At 41.7% G+C, this 22,503-nt stretch overlaps 1 protein-coding gene across 3 annotated transcripts in view; it reads left to right on the top strand.

Moving 5' to 3' along the window:
* The window catches only part of MRAP2 (melanocortin 2 receptor accessory protein 2), a 66,764-nt gene that overhangs the window by 7,377 nt on the left and 36,884 nt on the right, over window positions 1-22,503 (top strand). For 2 of the 3 annotated variants that reach the window (XM_066361339.1, XM_066361341.1), the window contains exon 2: window positions 15,701-15,834. In XM_066361339.1, the coding sequence (XP_066217436.1) occupies window positions 15,702-15,834 (133 nt within the window). In that variant the 5' untranslated portion in view covers window position 15,701. Of the gene's footprint in view, window positions 1-9,800; window positions 9,862-15,700; window positions 15,835-22,503 lie in introns of all 3 variants that reach the window. The other variant, XM_066361340.1, reaches the window with a different exon arrangement.

Below are 22,503 nucleotides of genomic sequence, written 5' to 3'. Positions count from 1 at the left end.
CAGATGTTCCCATAGCAAGCAACTGGAAAAATACTTTTGGTTTTTTTTTCTTAGGGAGTCCAGGCTTATGAGACATGTTCAAGGTTTTATTATATATTTTGGAGACCAACTTTTAGACAGAATGGTCATGTTATTTTTGGCTTATTTCAGGGTACAAAGTGATTTTTTCTTCCTTGACTGGAGTGTGAGAGACGCTTAGCCCTGTTGGAAAGAGGGGAACGTGTGCATTTTTGCTTTTCCTTCCTTACAAATGTGATTCTTTAATCCATGATGGTGTTGCTAACACGTGAAGTAAAAAAAGCAGAAACTGAGAATCTATTGTAGGAGAGACTAAAATGTAAAATTCTGGATTTTAAAGTCTGGGTTTAATTGTTGCTTGTATTTGTGTTCCCAAGATCTATGCAATTTTTTTGCCTGACTAGAGAAGAACACAAGTACATTTCATAACCCTTCAAGTGAAAATAATTTATAAGCTTCAAATAGTTCTCCTCAAAGGTGCATTTGTTTTCTGCCTGCCTGTCCTTGATAAGAGCAAGAATGACAGTTGAAGGCAAAGGCAGGGCATGCTAAGGGGGCAGCTTCCTGGGGGTTCGCTCTGAAGTTGCCCAGTTGATGAAGAAAGAAAAATTAGAAGATGAGGATATGTGGTTGTCAACATAACCTGTCTTTCTACAAACCTTTGTGTAGATTTTCCTGAAAAATGTAATTCTATCTTGTATAAGATATAAAAAAGAGGAAAGAAACAATTTAAGATGAAGATCTAGAAACTATCATGTAACCCTATACATATTCTTATCAGAGCTTCTTTTAAACTTCCAACAATTTACCTCAGTAAGAAAGGAGATAATTACACACCCATATTTCTGGGAGTTCGAAGCAGAGGTCAAGGCTTCCAGAAGCAAGTGCATGTTTATCTTAAATATTCATTTTCAATGTACTCTGCAACATAGCTGTATTTATTTAATATAAAAAACAATCCTCCAACTCTTCTCTTCAAATGGATGCTCCAGGAGAACATGCAGGATATGCCTGAGGCTTGGGTTTATTGCCATCCTCTGTCCCAGGCAAGCAGATGGGGGACCTCGTTTCTGCCCTGCACTTTACAAGGCCCTCTCTGGCGCCCTTGTGGCCAGACCCCTCAGCGCAAGTGAGGAGCCCCAGGGTGCCTGGAGCCAGACCGCCTTTGCTCTACAAGCTCTGGTTTTCTTGTGATCAGGGCCTGTAATGAGGTAGCAGCTGGGGGCAGGGGGCAGGTGGAGAAACTAGAAAAGGCACATCCTTAGTTTGAGAATCCCAGACTTGAGAGGATAAGCTGATCGTCAGAAAGTTTAGCTCTCCTGCCGCGTTGTCTACAGCTCTTAAATAAACCACTGCTTTGGTTTAAATTTCCTTTTCTGTGGAACAGAGATGGAAATACCCCATTTCTGTCCTTTTTGCTTGGTTGTCAGAAGAATGATCCTACTCCGGGCTGTAAAGAACAGTGTGTGCTGCTTGGAGACAGATGCCGTGAGCAATAACTACAAGGTAGGCTGTGTGCCAGATCATCCTCTAAGCATTCAAGAAGCTGCTGGTCTCACTCTCCTGAGTCTTGTTGTGCCAAGTGCTTCAAAAATACTACACTAATTAAAATGGAAAGGGTGGTTGTTTTCCCAGTACCATTAAAATGCTAATTCACCTGGCCATGAGATTTTATAATAAAGTTGCTGTGTGAATCTGGAGAAGCAAAGCCAGATCCTTAGGAAGCCTGATTTAGACTCTCTCCCTATTAAAATGATTCAAATAACCCCTGTGATAGAATGTCAGAGAAGGTCGAGAGTCCTCACGGGCTGAGATAGTTGGACAGGACTCCATGGGGGGAAGTGGTGAGCCCCTCCCTCAAAGGTAGGCAGGGATCTGGAGAGGACAGAGATGGCAGTCCAGGCCAGCGGGTGGAACAGAGTGAGCAAGGGCTCAGAGGACCTTCTTTGAGGGCCTTCCCAAATGTCTATGCCATAATGAGCCCTCCCTTTCTTTTTTGGTTTATAATTGAATTCATTGTGGTACAGGCTCCGGTATGAAACTCAGTAAGTGCATTGTGTGCCCATTGTCCCAAGCAAAGCCTCTTTCATCCCCATTCCCCACCCCTTCCCGCCCTCTGCCGACCTCCACCTACCCCCACCCTCTTTCCCTCTGGCTATCATCACAGTTGTCTGTGTCTACGTGTTATACATGTATATGTTTTCTAAAATCTCTTCACCTTCTACCATCCAGTCCCCACTACCCCCCTCTGACAGCCATCAGTCTGTTCCATTTAGCCATGTCTCTGTTGCTGTCCCTTTCTTGATACTTGTTTGGAGGTTCTAGCAGGGGAGCGCAGCTACTCATATACCCTTGACCGAAGAATGGTCCTCTCCTCTATCGGGGAAGGTTGTCCTCTTCGACCCAGCGCGCAGCTTTGGGAGGGACGCACATGGAGCAGTGAGGGAGGAAGGGGACACCCACCTAGCCAGCCAGATCAGTAGAATCAACCCTGGCGATCAATGGGGTGACAGATGTCACAGCCAGATCGCCCTCACATCTGCCATCCCTTTTTTTTTTTTTTTTTGTATTTTTCTGAAGCTGGAAATGGGGAGAGACAGCCAGACAGACTCCCGCATGCGCCCGACTGGGATCCACCTGGCACGCCCACCAGGGGCGACGCTCTGCCCACCAGGGGGTGATGCTCTGCCCCTCTGGGGCGTCGCTCTGTCGAGACCAGAGCCACTCTAGCGCCTGGGGCAGAGGCCAAGGAGCCATCCCCAGCGCCCGGGCCATCCTTGCTCCAATGGAGCCTTGGCTGCAGGAGGGGAAGAGAGAGACAGAGAGGAAGGGGGGGGGTGGAGAAGCAAATGGGCGCTTCTCCTATGTGCCCTGGCCGGGAATCGAACCTGGGTCCCCCGCACGCCAGGCCGACGCTCTCCAGCCAGGACCCCACCATCCCTTTCTTAATGAGCCTTTTGCACCTATTGAATGTCTGTGTCATCAGGTTTTTGTGTAGCTCCTTAACGTGTGTGTGTGTGTGTGTGTGAGTATGTGTATTTGAGAAGGTAAAATTCAAGTGGGGAGAGGATGCTTCAAAATACAAACCTGAAATCTTTGGAGTTACAGGCCTTTACTTTTCAACTTCCACTAAACTGACTTACACTTATTTTAGCATGTTCAAAACTAATGCTCTTTCTCTTTGATGGACATGCTGATGAGAATGCATTCGATGTATTTGTTGAAGATGGCATATACTGGGATAGAGTAATGGTATTTTGAAAATGGTTTGCTTTCCAAAAACCTATCTATTGTTTAGTTGAGTTATTGGTATAAAGTAAGTCATTTTTAATGGACTTTTTAGGACAGTTTACATAATTACCTCATCAAAAAGAATAGTTACTTTAAAAATTAATTCCAGCAGCAGTGTTAGTTTCCCAGGGCTGCCATAACAAAATACCAAAGACTGAGTGATTTCAGCAATTGAACTTTATTTTCTTCTTGCTCTGTCAACTGGCAGTCCAAGACCAGGTGTCATCCAAGTTGGTGTCCCTGAGGACCAAGGTAAGGGTCTGTACCATGGTCTCTCCTTGGCTTCCGGATGGCCGTCCTCTTGCTGTCTTCTCTCATGGTTGTCCTGCTGTGCACAGTGCCCCTGATTTCTCTCTCTAGGTCCTCATGCCTCTTCCTCCAAGGACAGCAGCCCGAGTAGATTAGGACCCACATTAATAGCTTCATTTTAACTTAATCTCCTCTTCGAAGATCCTGTTTCCAAAGACAGTCTTATTCTGAGGTATGGAAATCAGGACTTCAACATATGAATTTGGGGTTCACAATATTTATATTGCACTACACGCAAACATATACACAAACACAATTTTGACACACGCCATGGAGTTTGTGTACAAATGGAAAGCAACTTGGTATTTTATTAAGTTACAGAATGATAGATCTGGAAGGGAATTTCACTACGTCTCTTTTAGTCCTTTGCTTTCGGGAGTGAATGTGCGAGTTATTGCAGGGAGCTGTTGTGTAGACGCAGTGGACAGAGGCAGTGGGACGCAGACCCCCATGGCGTCGGCACCTGCTTGCTGTGAAAACACTGATGCTGACTGCCAGCTCTCCTTTCTTGCAGAGGGAAGACCACCTTTATGGCGAGGCAGTCTCACAATACTTTGAGGGGACTTGAAATGGCTTTTTGCTTACAAAAAAATAATCGTTAGTGATAGTTGTTTAAAAAAATTTTTTTTCTTACTTGGAAAAATAAAATATATGAAAATGTCAGCAACCCTATTTTATTTATTATTTTTTTCCCTGTGGTATTTAGGATATGTTATTAAAGCTGGGGACAGTGAAACAAGGAAGGGCTTAGGATCAAAGAAGCAACAGGAGAGTAGAGGCTGCGTTTGCTCACTGGGAAGTCAGAGAAAAGGGGACCTTGAAGACAGGTTCATGGGGTTAGCCTGCGTCAAGGTGCCGCTGCCCACTGCTCCCGGGTTGCAAGTCTGGTGAGGACCCTTTGAGTCTGGGAGATGCATGCCTGGGGGTGGGGGGAGAAGAGGAGGAACGGCAAGGTGTGGGAGTGCTCCTGGGAGGGAGAGAGCACCGCAACCCTGTTTTCTGGCTCCATGAACCTAGCTGGGCTCCAGAGGACTGTCCCCAGGGACTGGGGCCAGTTTTATGAGAGGAAGGTGCTTCCTTTCTGCAAACAGGAAGCAACTAAGTGTGACTCATGAGAAGGCGCTGGAGCCTGGGAATGATGACTTGCAATGGGCTTCTGCTGAAATGACGTGGACCAGTGACAGGGACGACAGAAGGGGAAGCTATCACTGTATTTCCAGGACTAGTCAGGGAGAGGGGACTGTGGCCAGCACAGCACAAGTGCTGTCCCTGATTTGGAGAAGGGTGACTCCTCACAGCCTCAGCACAGTGTTCCTTTGTCACAGAAAGAGTCATCACAAGAACTCTCGAAGTGAACAAAGCTGGATCCTCAAAGGTTGGCCATGGTGGGAGGGCCACACAGGAGGCCTGTCTGGATGTCCAAGCGCCATCTTTTCTCCTCTGGGGTTGTCCTTTGGAGGAGATCTCAGTTAACCTCCCTCCATGTACATAAGTAAAAAAATACTGATGTTTTTTTTTACTATTTAAAAAATATTTTTAGAACTTTTAAAATATGCATAACACAAAATTTACCTTTTTTAAGTGTATAACTCAGTGGCATTAAGTACAGTCACTTTGTTGTGCAACCATCTCTACCAGACATCTCCAGAACTTTTTCATCATCTCACACTGAAACTCTGTGCCATTGAATAGTAATTCCCCACATCCCCTCAGCCTAGCCTTTGATGATCACCATTTTACTTTCTGCTTCTATGAATTTAAATTGTCCAGGTACATCATTGCAGTGGAAGTATGTAGTATTTGTCCTTGTGGGTCTGGCTTATTTCACTTAGCTTAATGGTTTGAAGGTTCATCCATGTTGTATCACATGTACAAATTTTCTTTCTTTTTAAGGCTAAAGAATATTGCATGTACATACTACATATTATGCATCCATTCACTTGCCAGAGCACCTTTATATTGCTTCCACCTTTTGGCTATTATGAATAATGCTGCTTTGGAGATAGATGGTTGCACAAATATCTGTTGGAGTGCCTCCTTCCAATTTTGGGGGGTATATACTCTGGGTATATACCCCCCAATTCAGGCGTCCCCAAACTACGGCCCGTGGGCGGCAATTTATCCAGCCCCCACTGCACTTCTGGGAGGGGCACCTCTTTCATTGGTGGTCAGTGAGAGGACCACTGTATTTGGCAGCCCTCCAATGGTCTGAGGGACAGTGAACTGGCCCCCTGTGTAAAAAGTTTGGAGACCCCTGCCCCAATTGATGAATCACCGGTATTCTGTTTAAATTTTTGAGTAACCACTATACTGTCTTTCATAGCAGCTGTCTCATTTTACATTCCCACCAGCTACACATAAATGCTCCAGTTTCTTATATCCTTGCTAACACTTATTGTTTTCTGTTTTTTTTTATCATTATTATTTTATTTTAAGTAAGAGCCATCCTAATGTGTGTGAAGTGGTATCTCACTATGAAGCATTGCTTTCTGGCAGTTGATCATTCACTTGACTCTAGTACTTTTAAACCTATTTTTACTGAAGGCTCGAAAATAAAGCAAAAATAAACGGACAGTATTGGGAGTCCAGAAAAATAGAGTGGTCGACTTGAGATTCCACTGGTGTCCTCAACGTGCCTAGAATTTTTTGAAGTCCAGACCAAGAAAAAGAAAGCCCAGAAAAAGGCAGGAGTTAATTAACCCAGTGACATTTCTGTGGTGGGGACCCCAACTGCACCATGGGAATGGCCTCCCTTTGTGGCTTCCACAGGATGTCTGTGTTAGGATACAAGACAAACAGCATGGCGCCCTGGCACACATGCCGTGAGTGGGGCAGAGTAGAGTCCTGTTGTATACAGCTCCTTTGCCCTGTATCCATTCACCAGCTACTTTTTCTGATCTTAAATTTTGTTTTTCAGACCATGTAAAAATATGCTCTGGTCTGCTTGGCTATTTTATTCCTTATTGTAATTCAAAAAAATGATGACTTGGTTGTAAATTGTTCTGTTATGCTTAGTCAGTGTGATTCAGTTCACAAGGACTATCTCACCCCAGCAGAGCGCAAAAACCCAGCTTCCAATATCTGCAGAGCTGGGGCCGCGCTGTGCTCACTGAGGGCAGCGCACCTGCCACTGCCCCACGTGCCTCAGAGTCATGCCCCATCAATTCTCGGGAAGTCCTTTCTAGATGGAGATTTCATAGCTTTTTTTTCTGGATGTGTTTCCCCTGTGTGAGCAACTGAGGTCTCTGGTAGAATGGGAGAATCTGTTCTCAGTTTCAGGATTGAGAAAGAGCATGAAAGAAGAGAATTTTGTGGCTTCTCCACATTGTAAGAAATGAATTCAACAAGTATTTATTGCATGTCTGCTGTGAGCCAGGCCTTGTGCAGGTTGCTGGAAATACCGCAGTAAGTGGACAGGGAGGGCCTGCCCTGATGGTGCTTATGGAAAAGAGACCGGAGGAGAGGAGGCCACTATCAGATCCATCTGCGCCATCCTATCACCACCTGTAGAACCAGGCGTCCCCAAACTATGGCCCCGCGGGCCACATGCAGCCCCCTGAGGCCATTTATCCGGCCCCCACCGCACTTCCAAAAGGGGCACCTCTTTCATTGGTGGTCAGTGAGAGGAGCACTGTATGTGGTGGCCCTCCAACGGTCTGAGGGACAGTGAACTGGCTCCCTGTGTAAAAAGTTTGGGGACCCCTGTAAGTGCAAAGACTGTTACTGTCTCCGAACGTCTCCCGAGGACTCAAGGACCGTCATTGTGTCCCAGCACCAAGTAGTCCATGCGATACGCATTTGCTGGACTGAACAGGAAGTAGGACAGAGCCAGGAAACACTAATTTAAAATTTTCTTTCTAGCCTGTCTAATAACGATGTAGGTGCCCACGGCATTACTGAAGGAGGTACATTTAGGAGTCTAAAGCCCTCATTCTCTGTGTACCAGCTGGTGGAGGAAGGACACCCATTTGTTGAGTGTCTCTTTGATTCAGGCATTAGATTACTATCTCCAGGAAATATTAAGTCCTTTGTGTGCTTTTGGAAGTTGTCCTTCTATTGGCATTGATTTTGGTTTTCAGACAGATTAAAATCTCCAGGCTTGGAGTGGTCCTTGTGCCATGGTGTGCTCATAGAAACAAGTGGCTGCTGTGCTGTGAAGTGGGACTAGAGAAGAACATGCATGCAAAATGTGTCGGGCAGCTGTCAATCACCATACTTTTAAGGTCTGCTGGGAGACTGAGTACCTTCTAGGAAATATCAAGGGACAGAATGAAAAACTTGGTAATGTGGAGAATTTTGGAAGATACGTTCACTTGCCAAAGGAGAAGGATCCCAGTGTGTTAGTAGTCAGTGTCAGACTTTGAAAGTAAGATGCACACTCAAATCTAAAGATGGTAGTCAGGAGGAGGCAGAGACTCTAGGGCCCTGGCTGCATGTCCTGTTTAATGGGAGGAAATGAAAATGCACACACCCTGTGGAAGGAGTTGCTGACTTAAAATGGATTCACAGAAAAGGGATCTGGGGACTTGAGAACCTAAGGACAAGTACAAGTAGGAAGTGGTGGTTTGCATGGAATCTATAAAACGGAGAAGCAAGCTACAGAAGATCATGTCAGAATTCTTTAAGCACTCCTTGAGAGGAGACTGCAAAGACTCATTTTAGACAGTCAAGCATGGTGCTTTGCTGGGATATGTTGTCTGATCGAAATTCTTTAGAAATATCCAGTTGGCTCTGGTCTAACCATGAGCCCAATTTGTAGCCTTGCTGTCTGTCATTTGATCTCTGTGTGTTCCTATCCACCTGGCTGGAGGTAAGCCAGATGCACCATCAGTTCTGATGTGGGTGCCTGGTCACATCTCCATGCAATGAGGGAAGTAAACTTCAGAGCAGCAATTCTGAAGTTCCAACCTTGGGCTTTTCAGCCACTGGGCTTCGGCCTGGTGGGTCTTTACATTTGGTTTCTTTACGTTTTTGAGAGAGAGATTGAGTGATTGGTTATGAGGGTGACTTCTCTGTGTGAGGGACCATTGTTCTAGGAATAGGAGGAAGAAAGTCATAAGAACAGATAACAGACCTTTATGGCCCAGGCCAGAACAGAGGTTGGTGTCCTGGGTGACATGACTACTTTTGGATTTTGCGGATTACCGAGAAAAAACAAAAACAGAGAATCACACTGCAATTGGACATTTTTATTTCAAATCTGAATGGGTCATTAGGTCTTCCTCTGCACAAGCTGGTCCCCATGGGCCTTTGATCTGTGGCATTGGCTGGCAGCTCCTGGAGTGCCTTTCTGGGTGCTCTTTATGGTTCTGCTGTTGTGTGTGTGTGTGAGTGAGTGTGCATGAGCACACTCGATTTTCAGGGTTTATAGGCATCTTTTGGATTTTTTTTTTCTTAATGTGCTAGTCTGGGGCCTGAGTTGGCAGTCATGTAGCAAACTCATCTGCTGACGTTTACCCTTTAACATGGAAATAAAGGTTGTTCAATTCCAAGGTAACAGCCCCCTTGGTGTGTGTGCCCACCATGGCCCACCAAGGATATTGATGAAGAGCCTTTATTCACTCCACAGAAGGCTTCATGTCTCAGGACATCTCCCTAAATTCAGGGGATAGAATTGCTTGACCTGTGTTGGACAAACAAGTGTGTTAGGCTTGCTCGCTTGTACTTTGCCTGATTGGTGCCTGGGCACAGGGCAGCACCATGTGTGGATAGTCTGTGGAAGGCTGCAGGGGCTTGCCCTCAGGGAGGCAGGTTGAAAATTGCAGATTGCCTGCCACCATTGGAAGGGGCCATTGTTTGCTGGAGAAGAGCCCCCCACACACACTGGCCTGTTTTGCTTGTGGGTCCTGAGAGAGAGAAGGAAGTGGTTTTCCCCTGCCTGCTTGGCTATTGCAAGACTCTATTAAATAGAATGGCCCGCCATTTTCCAGCCACACAGTTCCTTTACCATCTGCCTGAATCCAATGTGAACCTGAATGGCCACACCACTGGCCTTACACCCTGCAATTAAGAAGCAAACAGAGTGGCCAGGAGAGCTGCGGGGACCTGGATTGGAGGAGGAGAGATTGGGTAGTTGGAAGAAAGGATGAAAGTGTTGAGAATAGAAATGGGAGAAGGAGTAATATTTATACAGCTGTGTAAGGCATCTGGGGCCTGCTAATCACACACTTTTTTTTTTTCAGGTTTGAGATATGTTTACATTCCTCTCCCTCTAAAAGTTAGCCTAAGCTACCCCGTGTACAGGTAAGCTTCCTTTTCAGGTGCAGCCTTTGAGATGAGGCTGTAACTTTTCGTTATTGTTAGTTTGGGTGCTTTCAGCTGCTTAAAAGAGCAATTAGTGTCTTATTGCCGCTCTGAGAAGCTTGGTTAGCATGTGTCCTCTTGAAGAAGTTATTTTTAATGATGCCGATATCATGAAGAATCCAACAGTAAGGAAACATGGGGTGGGGGTGTATGCAGGAACCGCAGAGGCACAGAAGGCCACGGCTCCTCCAGGGGCTGCATTTCCTGTTTGCTGTGCTCAGGGGAGAGCAGCCGCCTGCTTGTCAGCTCCCCCACGAGGAAGCTGGGGCGGAAGACCTTCCCTCATTGCCTGTTGTGATCCAGATTTTCCTCACTGTGGTGAGCATATCCGACTCACGGGGCTGCTGCCCCGACATGCTGGTAGTTTCCAAATGGCAAAACCATGACAGCATATATTTCTGCAAAGCTCAGAAAGTCAACCTTGGGTATTGATAATGAATGCTGTCCAAGATACTGCTTTACCACAGCCTTCTGCTTGCTGCATGTCACTGTGCATTTGATAGCCCAAGCTAATTACTTTGAGTCTTGGATGAACAAATACTGCCTCGTGGACTTTTGCAAGGGTGCTAAGTGATTGATTTAAAGGAGAGGCCAGAGGTTTTGTCCTCCCAACCTATCCTTGGGAGTCAAGAACTGAGAGGGAAAAGCCGTGGAAGCAAAAGCTCTTCCTTTTTGTGTAAAGGCTACCAAAATGGCGGCTGCTGGGGAGAGGTCATGTAGCATTTTATTCTGCTCGTGGGGAGACCCTCTGATGCCGTTCCCTCAGAACTTCTGTCTCTATATTCACTCGCTCTTTTCTCCCAGTACTTGTCAGGGCAAAGGACAGCCCTTCCACCTTCAGGGTCTTTGCACATGTGACTTTCATTACCCCTTGGTCTTCCTCCAACCCTAAATGGTTCACTTAGAATCTTAGATGAACAAGAGTGGTGTAAGGGGGAAAAAAGAAGGAATAAAAAACCACTTTCTGTATGGTAGGTGAGTGGTTGATATTTCTTGTATCTGACTTTCACAGATATATTTCATTTGCTAGTCCCTGGCCAGCCCTTTGAGGGTGGTGGTAATGTTTCTTTCTGACCCGAGAGAGTAACAGGAAGACCACAGCTAGAGGCCAGCACTGTGCACAGATGTGGGGAACAGCAGAGGCAGGGGAAGAGTTGCTTAGACAGAACATGGAAAACTCTCTCCCAGCTTATTTTCATTGTTTTATGTACTTTTTGGTATTTTTCTCTTACCTGTTTTGACACTAGATAAAACCTGGTGCATACCTCTGCTCTGCCACTTACATTGTCATGCTGACTTCCAATAAAAAGTGATATGCTCAAACCATATTTCATCTTATTTCCCTTAAACCAAAAGAGAGATTATTACCATACTTCTGATTGATGGAACAACAGGAGTTCCACAATATACATGTTTCTCATTATAACTTTTAAGTCATCTAAACAAATGCCTTCTGAGTCATTTTTGTTATAATTTTATCCATTTGTCTAGAACACATAGACCAATTAACTACCTGGTAAATGTGGTAGAATTGGCTGGCAGGGAAGTTGATAATATTTGAAGAACAATCCTAGGCTTTTTTATCCCAGACTACCATTTCTTAGCTAATAATAATAGCAACCCTGGATACTATTTATTGATCTTAACCTGGGTTCTGGCTACTCACATCTTATGCAAGATCACATTTAATGTTTGACAACAATTCCATGAAGTAACTACTAATATCATCTTCATTTTCCTGATGGTAAAACTGAAGCTTAGGCCTGACCTGTGGTGGCGCAGTGGATAAAGCGTCAACCTGGAAATGCTGAGGTCGCCGGTTCAAAACCCTGGGCTTGCCTGGTCAAGGCACATATGGGAGTTGATGCTTCCAGCTCCTCCCCCCTTCTCTCTCTCTGTCTCTCCTCTCTCTCTCTCTGTCTCTCTCCTCTCTCAAATGAATAATAAAAAAAAAATAAAACTGAAACTCAGATTATTATTTTGTTTGTTTGTTTGTTGTGGTTCTAGAGGAGGGAGTTGGCAAACTCTATAAAAGCCCAGAAAGTGAATATTTTAGTCTTTGGGCCACAGTACCTCTATCACAAATACTCAGCTCTGTTACTGTCACATACTAGAGAAGCCATAAAAAAGTACAAAGCCCAATGAAGGTGGCTGTGTTCTAATAAAACTCTATAAATATATATTTGAATTTCATATAATTTACTTATGTCACAAAATATTACTATTCTTTTGATTTTTTTCAACCATTAAAAATGTAAAAATCATTCTTGACTTGAAGTCTGTGAAAAACAGGTGGTGGGTGGGATTCAGTGAGCCTCAATGTGGATGGTGAGCCCGTGTGGGGACGGAGGAACAGGGAGGATGGAGGGGGTGGCAGCAGCGGTGGGATTCAGCCGGTTCGCACCGGTTTGGCAGAACCCCCACCTAACTTTTTGTTGAGTTCAGGGAACCAGTTGTTAAAATGGCACTTGTAATCAGCATTCTCTTCAAGGTAGGCGGCTGCCCAGATGCCAGTGTGGAAATCACAAATTTACATTTCTTACTCTTTTGTTAACATTCATCTGCACAACAGTGTATTCTAAGCACCTGTAATAATGTTCATTCCATCCATAGGTGAAAAAAAATTGGAAGGGAGGGTGCCAATCAAGAAGCAATATGGAAATATCTTAAATAACAGTTTTATTGTTTTTTGTCAGATATTATTTAATATTTCTTCATTAATATTTTAAAACTCTTAGAATCTAGTGTTGTGTACCTCTTTATTGTTCTTATTTAAGTATTAAATGCATGACATAATAAACTACCTTTTGGTATATTATTTTTATACTTAAAACGGTCATTAGGGCAGAGAACCGGTTGTTAGGTTATTTGAATCCCAGCACTGGGTGGAGGGAAGGGCGCTCCTGCCAGAGGGAGCAGCGGCGTGTGCAGGTGGCAGAGAGTATGGAGTCTCCGAGGAAACGCAGCCAGTGCCAGAACAGTTTGATAGTGGATGTGGCCCAATCAGAGGAGACATCGTGCCCAAGTCATGGCCTTGTAGGACTTTTTAAGGATTTTGGATTTTGTCCTTAGATCAATGTGAAGGCATTTAAAAGTATTAAGTAAGGAAATGACAAGGGCAATTTTTTTTTAAAAAAAAGATCATTGGCTGATGTGTAGAGGAAGGATTGCAGTGGGTTTAGTAAGAGTGAAGCATAAAACCAGTTTTGAGAAGTGGGCCAGGTGAGTGAAGATGGTGGCGGTTAATGACTATAGCGCAGGGGTCCCCAAACTACGGCCCGCGGGCCACATGCGGCCCCCCGGAGGCCATTTATCTGGCCCCTGCCGCACTTCCAGAAGGGGCACCTATTTTATTGGTGGTCAGTGAGAGCACATTGACCATCTCATTATCCAAAAGCAGGCCCATAGTTCCCATTGAAATACTGGTCAGTTTGTTGATTTAAATTTACTTGTTCTTTATTTTAAATACTGTATTTGTTCCTGGGTTTTTTTTTTACTTTAAAATATGTGCAGTGTGCATAGGGATTTGTTCATAGTTTTTTTTATAGTCCAGCCCTCCAATGGTCTGAGGGACAGTGAACTGGCCCCCTGTGTAAAAAGTTTGGGGACCCCTGCTGTAGCGGAACCATTTCCCGACAGCAACATCTCCAAGCAGCTGGGCGATCGGTTTTGCAGATGAGGAAATGTGGCTGGGAAAGATGAGTGTCTTGCCTGGCCACTCTGCAAATGGTAGTGGAGCAGAGATGAAGACCCAGGTCCTGTCACTTCAAATCCGGTGACTTTTTCCTCGTAGGGTGTGAAATTCTTAACATTCTCAAGCTGGAGTGATGTTTATCTCCATCGGCCATTTATCGCTGAACCCTACAACTGAAGAGCTACTCCTCTTTTTCTCTCTTAAAATTCTTCTAAATGAGGATAGTGCCTCTTAGGTTTGAGTACTCTCATTTCCTGAGGAAATTGATTTTGTTGAGATAACTAACCCCTTGTTCAAATAAGAGAAAAGCCAAAGATGATACTGTGGTGATGGTTTTATGTTATTTTTGTGCTGGCATTAGAAAAGTAGCTGAAAACTTATTTAAAGGTTAGCTTTTCTTAAAATTGTATAGTTGGGTTTTTTTTTTTTCCAAAAGGAGAATTGGTACATTCTCTTCTACTTTTGGAGGAATAGTTCATGAGGCTGGGCACTCAGAGCCACATGCCGATTCTGAGGCAGGCACACATCTCTGGATCAGAGCACTGCCATTTTGAACAGTGTCCTGACAAGGGGTTTCTATGGGGCATGGGGAAGAAACAAAGGGGGGAAGGTGAGACTCCTGTCTTTTTTTTTTTTTTTTTTTTTTTTGTGGAATAAGTAAACAGCTTTATTGAGTACAGCGCATCCTGCCCGGCAAGGTTCCCTGGCCCCGAGGAAAGAAAGATGGAAGCCAGGGAAGTTGCCGAGACTCCTGTCTTGAAGCAGAAGGGTGGTGGTGGTTTTGCTTCAGCTTCTCTGGGGGCTGCGCCCTAGTGGTAGCGGGGGGTATACCCACCTCTGGTAGGGGTGGGAGAAGGGGAACTTCAGGAAAATTTTGGTGGGTGGTAATTGCTCAATTAATCTTGGTTTGGGCTAGTATTTCATTAAAATTACTGTTATTTGTCTCCTTCTATTTCTTCCCCATTATAAAGGAAGGTCTGTGATGTCCTGGTCTGTGTCTCAAGCATCTTTTCCTATCCCAACTAGGTGTTTTATCACCAAAAAAAAAAAAAAAAAAAAAAAAAAGGATTTATTCAGGCAAAAAGAAAGGGTCATCACTCAGGGCGTGCAGATGGGGCAAACCACATGCACACTCTGGCACGCAGGCCGAGATGGAGAGGTATTTATAAGAAGGGAAAAGAAAGTTAAGGGAAGGGGCAGTTAGAACCACAGAGCTTTATTATAAACATAGAGTTCTTCCTGGAGAGTTCTCCCATGTAGGGTTTTTATGATTATGAAGAGTGGGAGAACTCCGCTAAGTCTTAGGTCTTCCACAGGCCCTCCTGACGTATGTTCACTTAGAGCTCCAGTTAGTCTTTATCTCTCACAGTGTACAGTGTCTTGCCCAGAGTAGGTGCTCAGTATTGAATACTGGCTCTGTTGACTTGTCACCTTTGGCATGGCATTCATGCTACACAGTGCAACCTCTTCTCTCAAGTAAGAATTTCCTAATCTAAAATCATCAGAAAGAAGACACATGGAATATCCTGAAAGCAAGACAAATTTTAGGAGAGGGCAAGAAGAGTCAGACCTCCATTGAGGATGTCCTTCCATTTGCAACCTTTACAGTCCACTTCTCTTTTCTTTAGCCTATTTCATTAGACTTAGGTTGCATGTCTATTGCTGTAGGGTAGTTGCTGAATAGCTATTACTGACTTAGTTCTCTTCTGATACTGATTTTACGTATTCTCTGTAGGCTCCTTACATCCTTACGCAGGTGTAGGCGGTGAGGCTGAGGTTGGAAGTTCAGAGAAATTGGTGTGCTCTCTCTCCCTCCTCCCCCTCCTTCTTTCATCAGTTACTGAAAGTTGATTATGTGCCAGGCACTGGGTTAAGTTCTGGGGAACAACAACAAAAGAAGACATGGTATCTGATATCAAATATATTCCAATCTAGTTAGGAGATACAAGGAAAAAATGGTCACTTGGAATGACGTGTGGGCAGCCCATAAGGGTCCCTACCAAATGTGGTCAAGAGCAATTGGAGTACCTGAGCACTTGTGGATGTATTAATAGGTTCTGCACTTTTCCTTTTCCATTTGTACAGGATGAAGATGTCTGCCCAGAGGCTAATTTCTAACAGAACATCTCAGCAGTCTGCATCCAATTCTGATTACACCTGGGAATATGAGTATTATGAGATTGGACCAGTTTCCTTTGAAGGACTGAAGGCTCATAAATGTAAGTCTTATATGGTTTTCATCGTAAGCATAATATGTAATTGTTTTAACCTGTGAAATACCCAGTGATTGTATTTCCTGAACATTCTATCTTTTTACAGAACTCCATCCTCTATCCCTAAACCCCAGAACACTCCCCCCCCCTGAAATATGAACTGATTTTCAGGGATGATGTTACAGGGAAGCCTTGGTGATTCTCAGTGACAGGAACTTGAAAGATTCCCTTAGTGGGGAAACATGAATCAATGTCATTCTTAAATTGAGATATTTTGTTAAAGCATTAACAATTCCACCTCTTCCAAACTGTGTGTACATTTAGACTATCAAAAATGTGACAAAGGTAGAATCTGGAACAATTAATTGAAGAATCTTCTTTTGTAACACCTGGTCAGCAATATCTTTCTGTTCCATTGGTTTTCTGGAGCTGGGAAAGCCATCTGTGTGTTCATGATGATAAACAAGAATGGCTGGCGATCATTCTTTTTTTTTTTTTTTTTTTTTTTTTTTAAATGGGGTGACATCAATAAATCAGGATACATATATTCAGAGATAACAAGTCCAGGTTATCTTGTCATTCAATTATGTTGCATACCCATCACCCAAAGTCAGATTGTCCTCTGTCACCTTCTATCTTGTTTTCTTTGTGCCCCTCCCCCTCCCCCTTTCCCTCTCCCATTCCCCCCTTCCCCCCATAACCACCACACTCTTATCAATGTCTCTTAGTTTCACTTTTATGTCCCACCTACGTATGGAATAATGCAGTTCCTGGTTTTTTCTGATTTACTTATTTCGCTTCGTATCATGTTATCAAGATCCCACCATTTTGCTGTAAATGTTCCGATGTCATCATTTCTTATGGCTGAGTAGTATTCCATAGTGTATATGTGCCACATCTTCTTTATCCAGTCATCTGTTGACGGGCTTTTTGGTTGTTTCCATGTCCTGGCCACTGTGAACAATGCTGCAATAAACATGGGGCTGCATGTGTCTTTACGTATCAATGTTTCTGAGTTTTTGGGGTATATACCCAGTAGAGGGATTGCTGGGTCATAAGGTAGTTCTATTTTCAGTTTTTTGAGGAACCACCATACTTTCTTCCATAATGGTTGTACTACTTTACATTCCCACCAACAGTGGATGAGGGTTCCTTTTTCTCCACAGCCTCTCCAACATTTGCTATTACCTGTCTTGCTAATAATAGCTAATCGAACAGGTGTGAGGTGGTATCTCATTGCAGTTTTGATTTGCATTTCTCTAATAGCTAAAGAAGATGAGCATCTTTTCATATATCTGTTGGCCATTTGTATTTCTTCCTGGGAGAAGTGTCTATTCATGTCCTCTTCCCATTTTTTTATTGGATTGTTTGTTTGTTTGTTGTTGATTTTTATGAGTTCTTTGTATATTTTGGATATTAGGAACTTATCTGAGCTGTTGTTTGAAAATATCATTTCCCATTTAGTTGGCTTTCTGTTTATTTTGCTATCAGTTTCTCTTGCTGAGCAAAAACTTCTTAGTCTGATGTAGTCCCATTCATTAATTTTTGCCTTCTCTTCTCTTGCCTGTGGAGTCAAATTCATAAAATGCTCTTTAAAACCCAGGTACATGAGTTGAGTACCTATGTCTTCTTCTATGTACTTAATTGTTTCAGGTCTTATGTTTAGATCTTTGATCCATTTTGAGTTAATTTTTGTACAGGGGGAGAGACTGTAGTCCAGTTTCATTCTTTTGCATGTGGCTTTCCAGTTTTCCCAGCACCATTTATTGAAGAGGCTTTCTTTTCTCCATTGTGTGTTGTTGGCCCCTTTATCAAAAATTATTTGACTATATATATGTGGTTTTATTTCTGGACTTTCTATTCTGTTCCATTGGTCTGAGTGTCTATTTTTCTGCCAATACCATGCTGTTTTGATAGTCGTGGCCCTATAATATAGTTTGAAGTCAGGTATTGAAATGCCCCCAGCTTCATTCTTTTTCTTTAGGATTGCTTTGGCTATTCGGGGTTTTTTATAGTTCCATATAAATCTGATGATTTTTTGCTCTATTTCTTTAAAAAACTTCATTGGAAGTTTGATGGGAATTGCATTAAATTTGTATATTGCTTTGCATAATATAGCCATCTTGATTATATTTATTCTTCCTAGCCAAGAACAAGGTATATTCTTCCATCTCATTATATCTTTTTCGATTTCCCTTAACAATGGTTTATAGTTTTCATTATATAAGTCCTTTACATTCTTTGTTATGTTTATTCCTAAGTATTTTTTGTTGTTGTTGCAATCGTGAAGGGGATTATTCTTTTGAGTTCGTTCTCAATTGTTTCATTGTTGGCATATAGAAAGGCTATTGACTTCTGTATGTTAATTTTGTATCCTGCGACCTTACTGTATTGGCTTATTGTTTCTAGTAGTCTTTTTGTGGATTCTTTGGGGTTTTCGATGTATAGGATCATATCATCTGCAAAAAGTGATACCTCTACTTCTTCTTTTCCGATATGGATGCCTTTTATTTCTTTGTCTTGTCTGATTGCTCTGGCTAGAACCTCTAGTACCACATTAAATAAGAGTGGAGAGAGTGGACAACCCTGTCTTGTTCCTGATTTAAGGGGGAAAGCCTTCAGTTTAGTGCCATTTAATATGATGTTAGCTGATGGTTTATCATATATGGCCTTTATCATGTTGAGATATTTTCCTATATATACCCATTTTGTTGAGAGTCTTAAACATAAAATTGTGTTGTATTTTATCGAAAGCCTTTTCTGCGTCTATTGATAAGATCATGAGATCATGTGGTTTTTGTTCTTTGTTTTGTTGATATGGTGTATTACGTTAACCGTTTTACGTATGTTGAACCATCCTTGAGATTCTGGGATGAATCCCACTTGATCATGATGTATTATTTTTTTAATATGTTGTTGTATTCGATTTGCTAGTATTTTGTTTAGTATTTTAGCATCTGTATTCATTAGAGATATTGGTCTGTAGTTTTCTTTTTTTGTGCCATCCTTGCCTGGTTTTGGTATGAGGGTTATGATGGCCTCATAAAATGTGTTCGGAAGTATTGCTTCTTCTTCAATTTTTTGGAAGACTTTGAGTAGAATAGGAACCAAGTCTTCTTTGAATGTTTGATAAAATTCGCTGGTATAGCCGTCAGGGCCTGGACTTTTATTTTTGGGGAGGTTTTTAATGGTTTTTTCTATTTCTTCTCTACTGATAGGTCTGTTTAGGCTTTCTGCTTCTTCTTGACTCAGTCTAGGAAGGTTGTATTGTTCTAGGAATTTATCCATTTCTTCTAGGTTGTTGAATTTAGTGGCATAAAGTTTTTCATAGTATTCTACAATAATTCTTTGTATATCTACGGTGTCCGTGGTGATTTCTCCTCTTTCATTTTGGATTTTGTTTATATGAGTTCTTTCTCTTTTTTCCTTGGTAAGTCTTGCCAAGGGTTTGTCAATTTTGTTGATCTTTTCAAAGAACCAGCTCCTTGTTCTATTAATTTTCTGTTCTCTAATTCATTTATTTCTGCTCTGATTTTTATTATCTCCTTTCTTCGGCTGGTTTTGGGTTGTTTTTGTTCTTCTTTTTCTAGTTCCTTAAGGTGTGAAGTTAAGTGGTTCACTTGGGCTCTCTCTTGTTTGTTCATATATGCCTGAAGTGATATGAACTTCCCTCTTATCACTGCTTTTGCTGCATCCCATAGATTCTGATATGTCGTATTGTCATTTTCATTAGTCTGTATATATCTTTTGATCTCTGCACTTATTTCTTCTTTGACCCATTCATTTTTTAAAAGTATGTTGTTTAGTTTCCACATTTTTGTGGGATTTTTTTCCTCTTTTTTGCAGTTGAATTCTAGTTTCAAGGTTTTATGATCAGAAAATATGCTTGGTACAACTTCAATTTTTCTGAATTTGCTGATGTTGTTTTTGTGGCCCAACATATGGTCAATTCTTGAGAATGATCCATGTACACTGGAGAAAAATGTATACTCAGTCACTTTGGGATGAAATGTCCTGTAGATGTCTATCATATCCATGTGCTCTAGTGTTTTGTTTAAGGCCACTATATCTTTGTTGATTCTCTGTTTGGATGACCGATCTAGAGCCGTCAGCAGTGTATTGAGGTCTCCAAGTATGATTGTGTTTTTGTCAGTTTTTGTTTTAAGATCAATAAGTAGCTGTCTTATATATTTTGGTGCTCCTTGGTTTGGTGCATATATATTAAGAATTGTTATGTCTTCTTGATTCAGTGTCCCCTTAGCCATTATGAAATGGCCATTTTTGTCTCTGAGTACTTTTCCTGTCTTGTAGTCAGCATTATCCGATATGAGTATTGCTACACCTGCTTTTTTTTCGATGTTATTTGCTTGGAGTATTGTTTTCCAGCCTTTCACTTTGAATTTGCTTTTATCCTTGTTACTTAGATGAGTTTCTTGTAGGCAGCATACAATTGGATTTTCTTTTTTAATCCATTCTGCTTCTCTGTGCCTTTTTATTGGTGAGTTTAATCCGTTTACATTTAGTGTAATTATTGATACTTGTGAGTTCCCTATTGCCATTTTATATCTTGCTTTCTGTTAGTTTTGTGTCTTGTTTGATCCTTCTCTTTCATTTTTCTATCTTGTTTTTATTTGGTTGTATTCCATACATCTTTCCTCTGTTGCTATCTTTTTTATCTCATGTGCTTCTGTGGTGGTTTTTTCAATGGTGGTTACCTTTGAGTAATGAAAAGGGTCCCTACCCTGTTCATTGTAGCGAACTATTTTGTGAGTACTTTTGCACTCCATCGTCCTTTGCTACTGTTAATCTCTATCTTCTCCCCCCCTTTCTTTTTGTTGTTGTCACAGTTTAAATTTGGTTTAATTGTGTTCTTCTTGGAACTTTTACTTGTGGCTCTGTTTTTTTTTGTTCTGTGTATCTGATTGGAGAACCCCCTTTAGTAATTCCTGGAGTGGGGGTTTTCTGATGATAAATTCCCTCATCTTTTCTGTATCTGTGAATGTTTTTATTTCTCCTTCATATTTGAAGGATAGCTTTGATGGGTATAGTATTCGTGGCTGAAAGTTCCTCTCTTTCAGGACTTTAAATATTGGGGTCCACTCTCTTCTAGCTTGTAGAGTTTCTGCTGAGAAATCTGATGATAATCTAATGGGCCTTCCTTTATATGTTGTATTCTTCTTTTCCCTGGCTGCCTTGAGAATTTTTTCTTTGCTGTTGGTTTGTGTCAATTTCATTATGATATGCCTTGGAGTAGGTTTGTTGGGGTTAAGAAAACTCGGAGTTCTGTTTGCTTCTTGAACTTGAGGCTTTAGTTCTTTCCACAGGCTTGGGAAGTTCTCATCTATTATTTGTTTGAGTATGTTCTCCATTCCATTTTCTCTCTCTTCTCCCTCTGATATACCTATTATTCTTATGTTATTCTTTTTGATGGAGTCAGATAATTCTTGTAGGGCTATCTCATTTTTTTTTAATTTTTGAGTCTCTTTCTTCTTCTCTCTGTTGTGCCTCAAGTTGCTTGTCTTCTATTTCACTAATCCTCTCTTCTATCTGACCTGTTCTATTAGCTAAGCTTGTTACTTCGTTTTTTCAGCTCGTGAATTGAGTTTTTCATCTCTGTTTGATTTGTTTTTATAGTTTCAATTTCCTTGGACATATATTCTTTGTGTTCATTGAGTTGTTTTCTGAGCTCCCTAAATTGCCTTTCTGTGTTTTTTTGTATATCTCGGAGGATTTTTAGGATTTCTATCTTGAATTCTCTGTCATTTAGCTCCAAGGTTTCCAATATATTAAATTTTTTCTCCATAGATTTTTTCTCATCTAGCTGTGTTACCTCTCTTTCTTTTGTATCTATGATATTTGATTTTCTCTTCCTTAATGGCATCTGAGGGTGGTTTTGTTGATAGTATTAATGAGATTTAATAAAGAATAAAAAGTTAAAAAAAATAAAAAAATAAAAAATCGAAGAGTTGTTTTTTTTAAAAAAAAATTAATAATGAAATAAAGAAAAATAAAATAAAAATTAAAAAAAAAGGAAATTATTCCCCCCCCCTCCTTTTTTCCTCTCTTCTCCTCTCCCCTCTTTCTTGAGAAAATCTTGTGGTGAACTGTGAATTATAACAAACAATGCCTGTGATGGAGGGCCTGAATTGGGGAAAAGTAATAAAGGGGCAAGCAAAAAAAAAAAAAAAAAAAGAAAAAAGAAGAAAAAGAAAAAAAAAAGAGCGTATGGACCCACAAAAAGCAAATAAGGAAAAAATTTGGGTCAAGAATAAAATGATTTGCTTTTAGGTGTTGGTTGTCTAAGAGTTATGATGAGAGGATTAAGAGGAAAATGGAAAAATGGGGGGACAAATTAAAAAATTACTATTGTATTTAGTGGAACAAGAACTAGATAATATGGAGAGCCAGGGATGGGAGCACTGCTAGTGAGTTAAAAAGGTGAAGTAAAAACCCCCCAGAATGCCACAAACATAAGTTTGAGTCCCAGATAAGATAATTTGTTTGTTATTGAGGTTAGAGTGAGAGGAGATGTAAAGGAGAAAGGAAGAAACTAATATAGAGGGAGAAAAGAAAGAGAGAGAGAGAGAAAAAAAGAGGGAACCACTAAAAGAAGAAAAAAGAAAGGAGAGAGAGAGAGAGAGAGAGTTAAGGGTTTTGGAGTGCAACCCTCATAGA

This window comes from Saccopteryx leptura, chromosome 1, assembly GCF_036850995.1.
Source record: "Saccopteryx leptura isolate mSacLep1 chromosome 1, mSacLep1_pri_phased_curated, whole genome shotgun sequence".
Classification (NCBI taxonomy): Eukaryota; Metazoa; Chordata; class Mammalia; order Chiroptera; family Emballonuridae; genus Saccopteryx; species Saccopteryx leptura.
The sequence above is the reverse complement of the archived record's forward strand: the minus strand, read 5'-3'. Positions and strand labels throughout refer to the sequence as shown.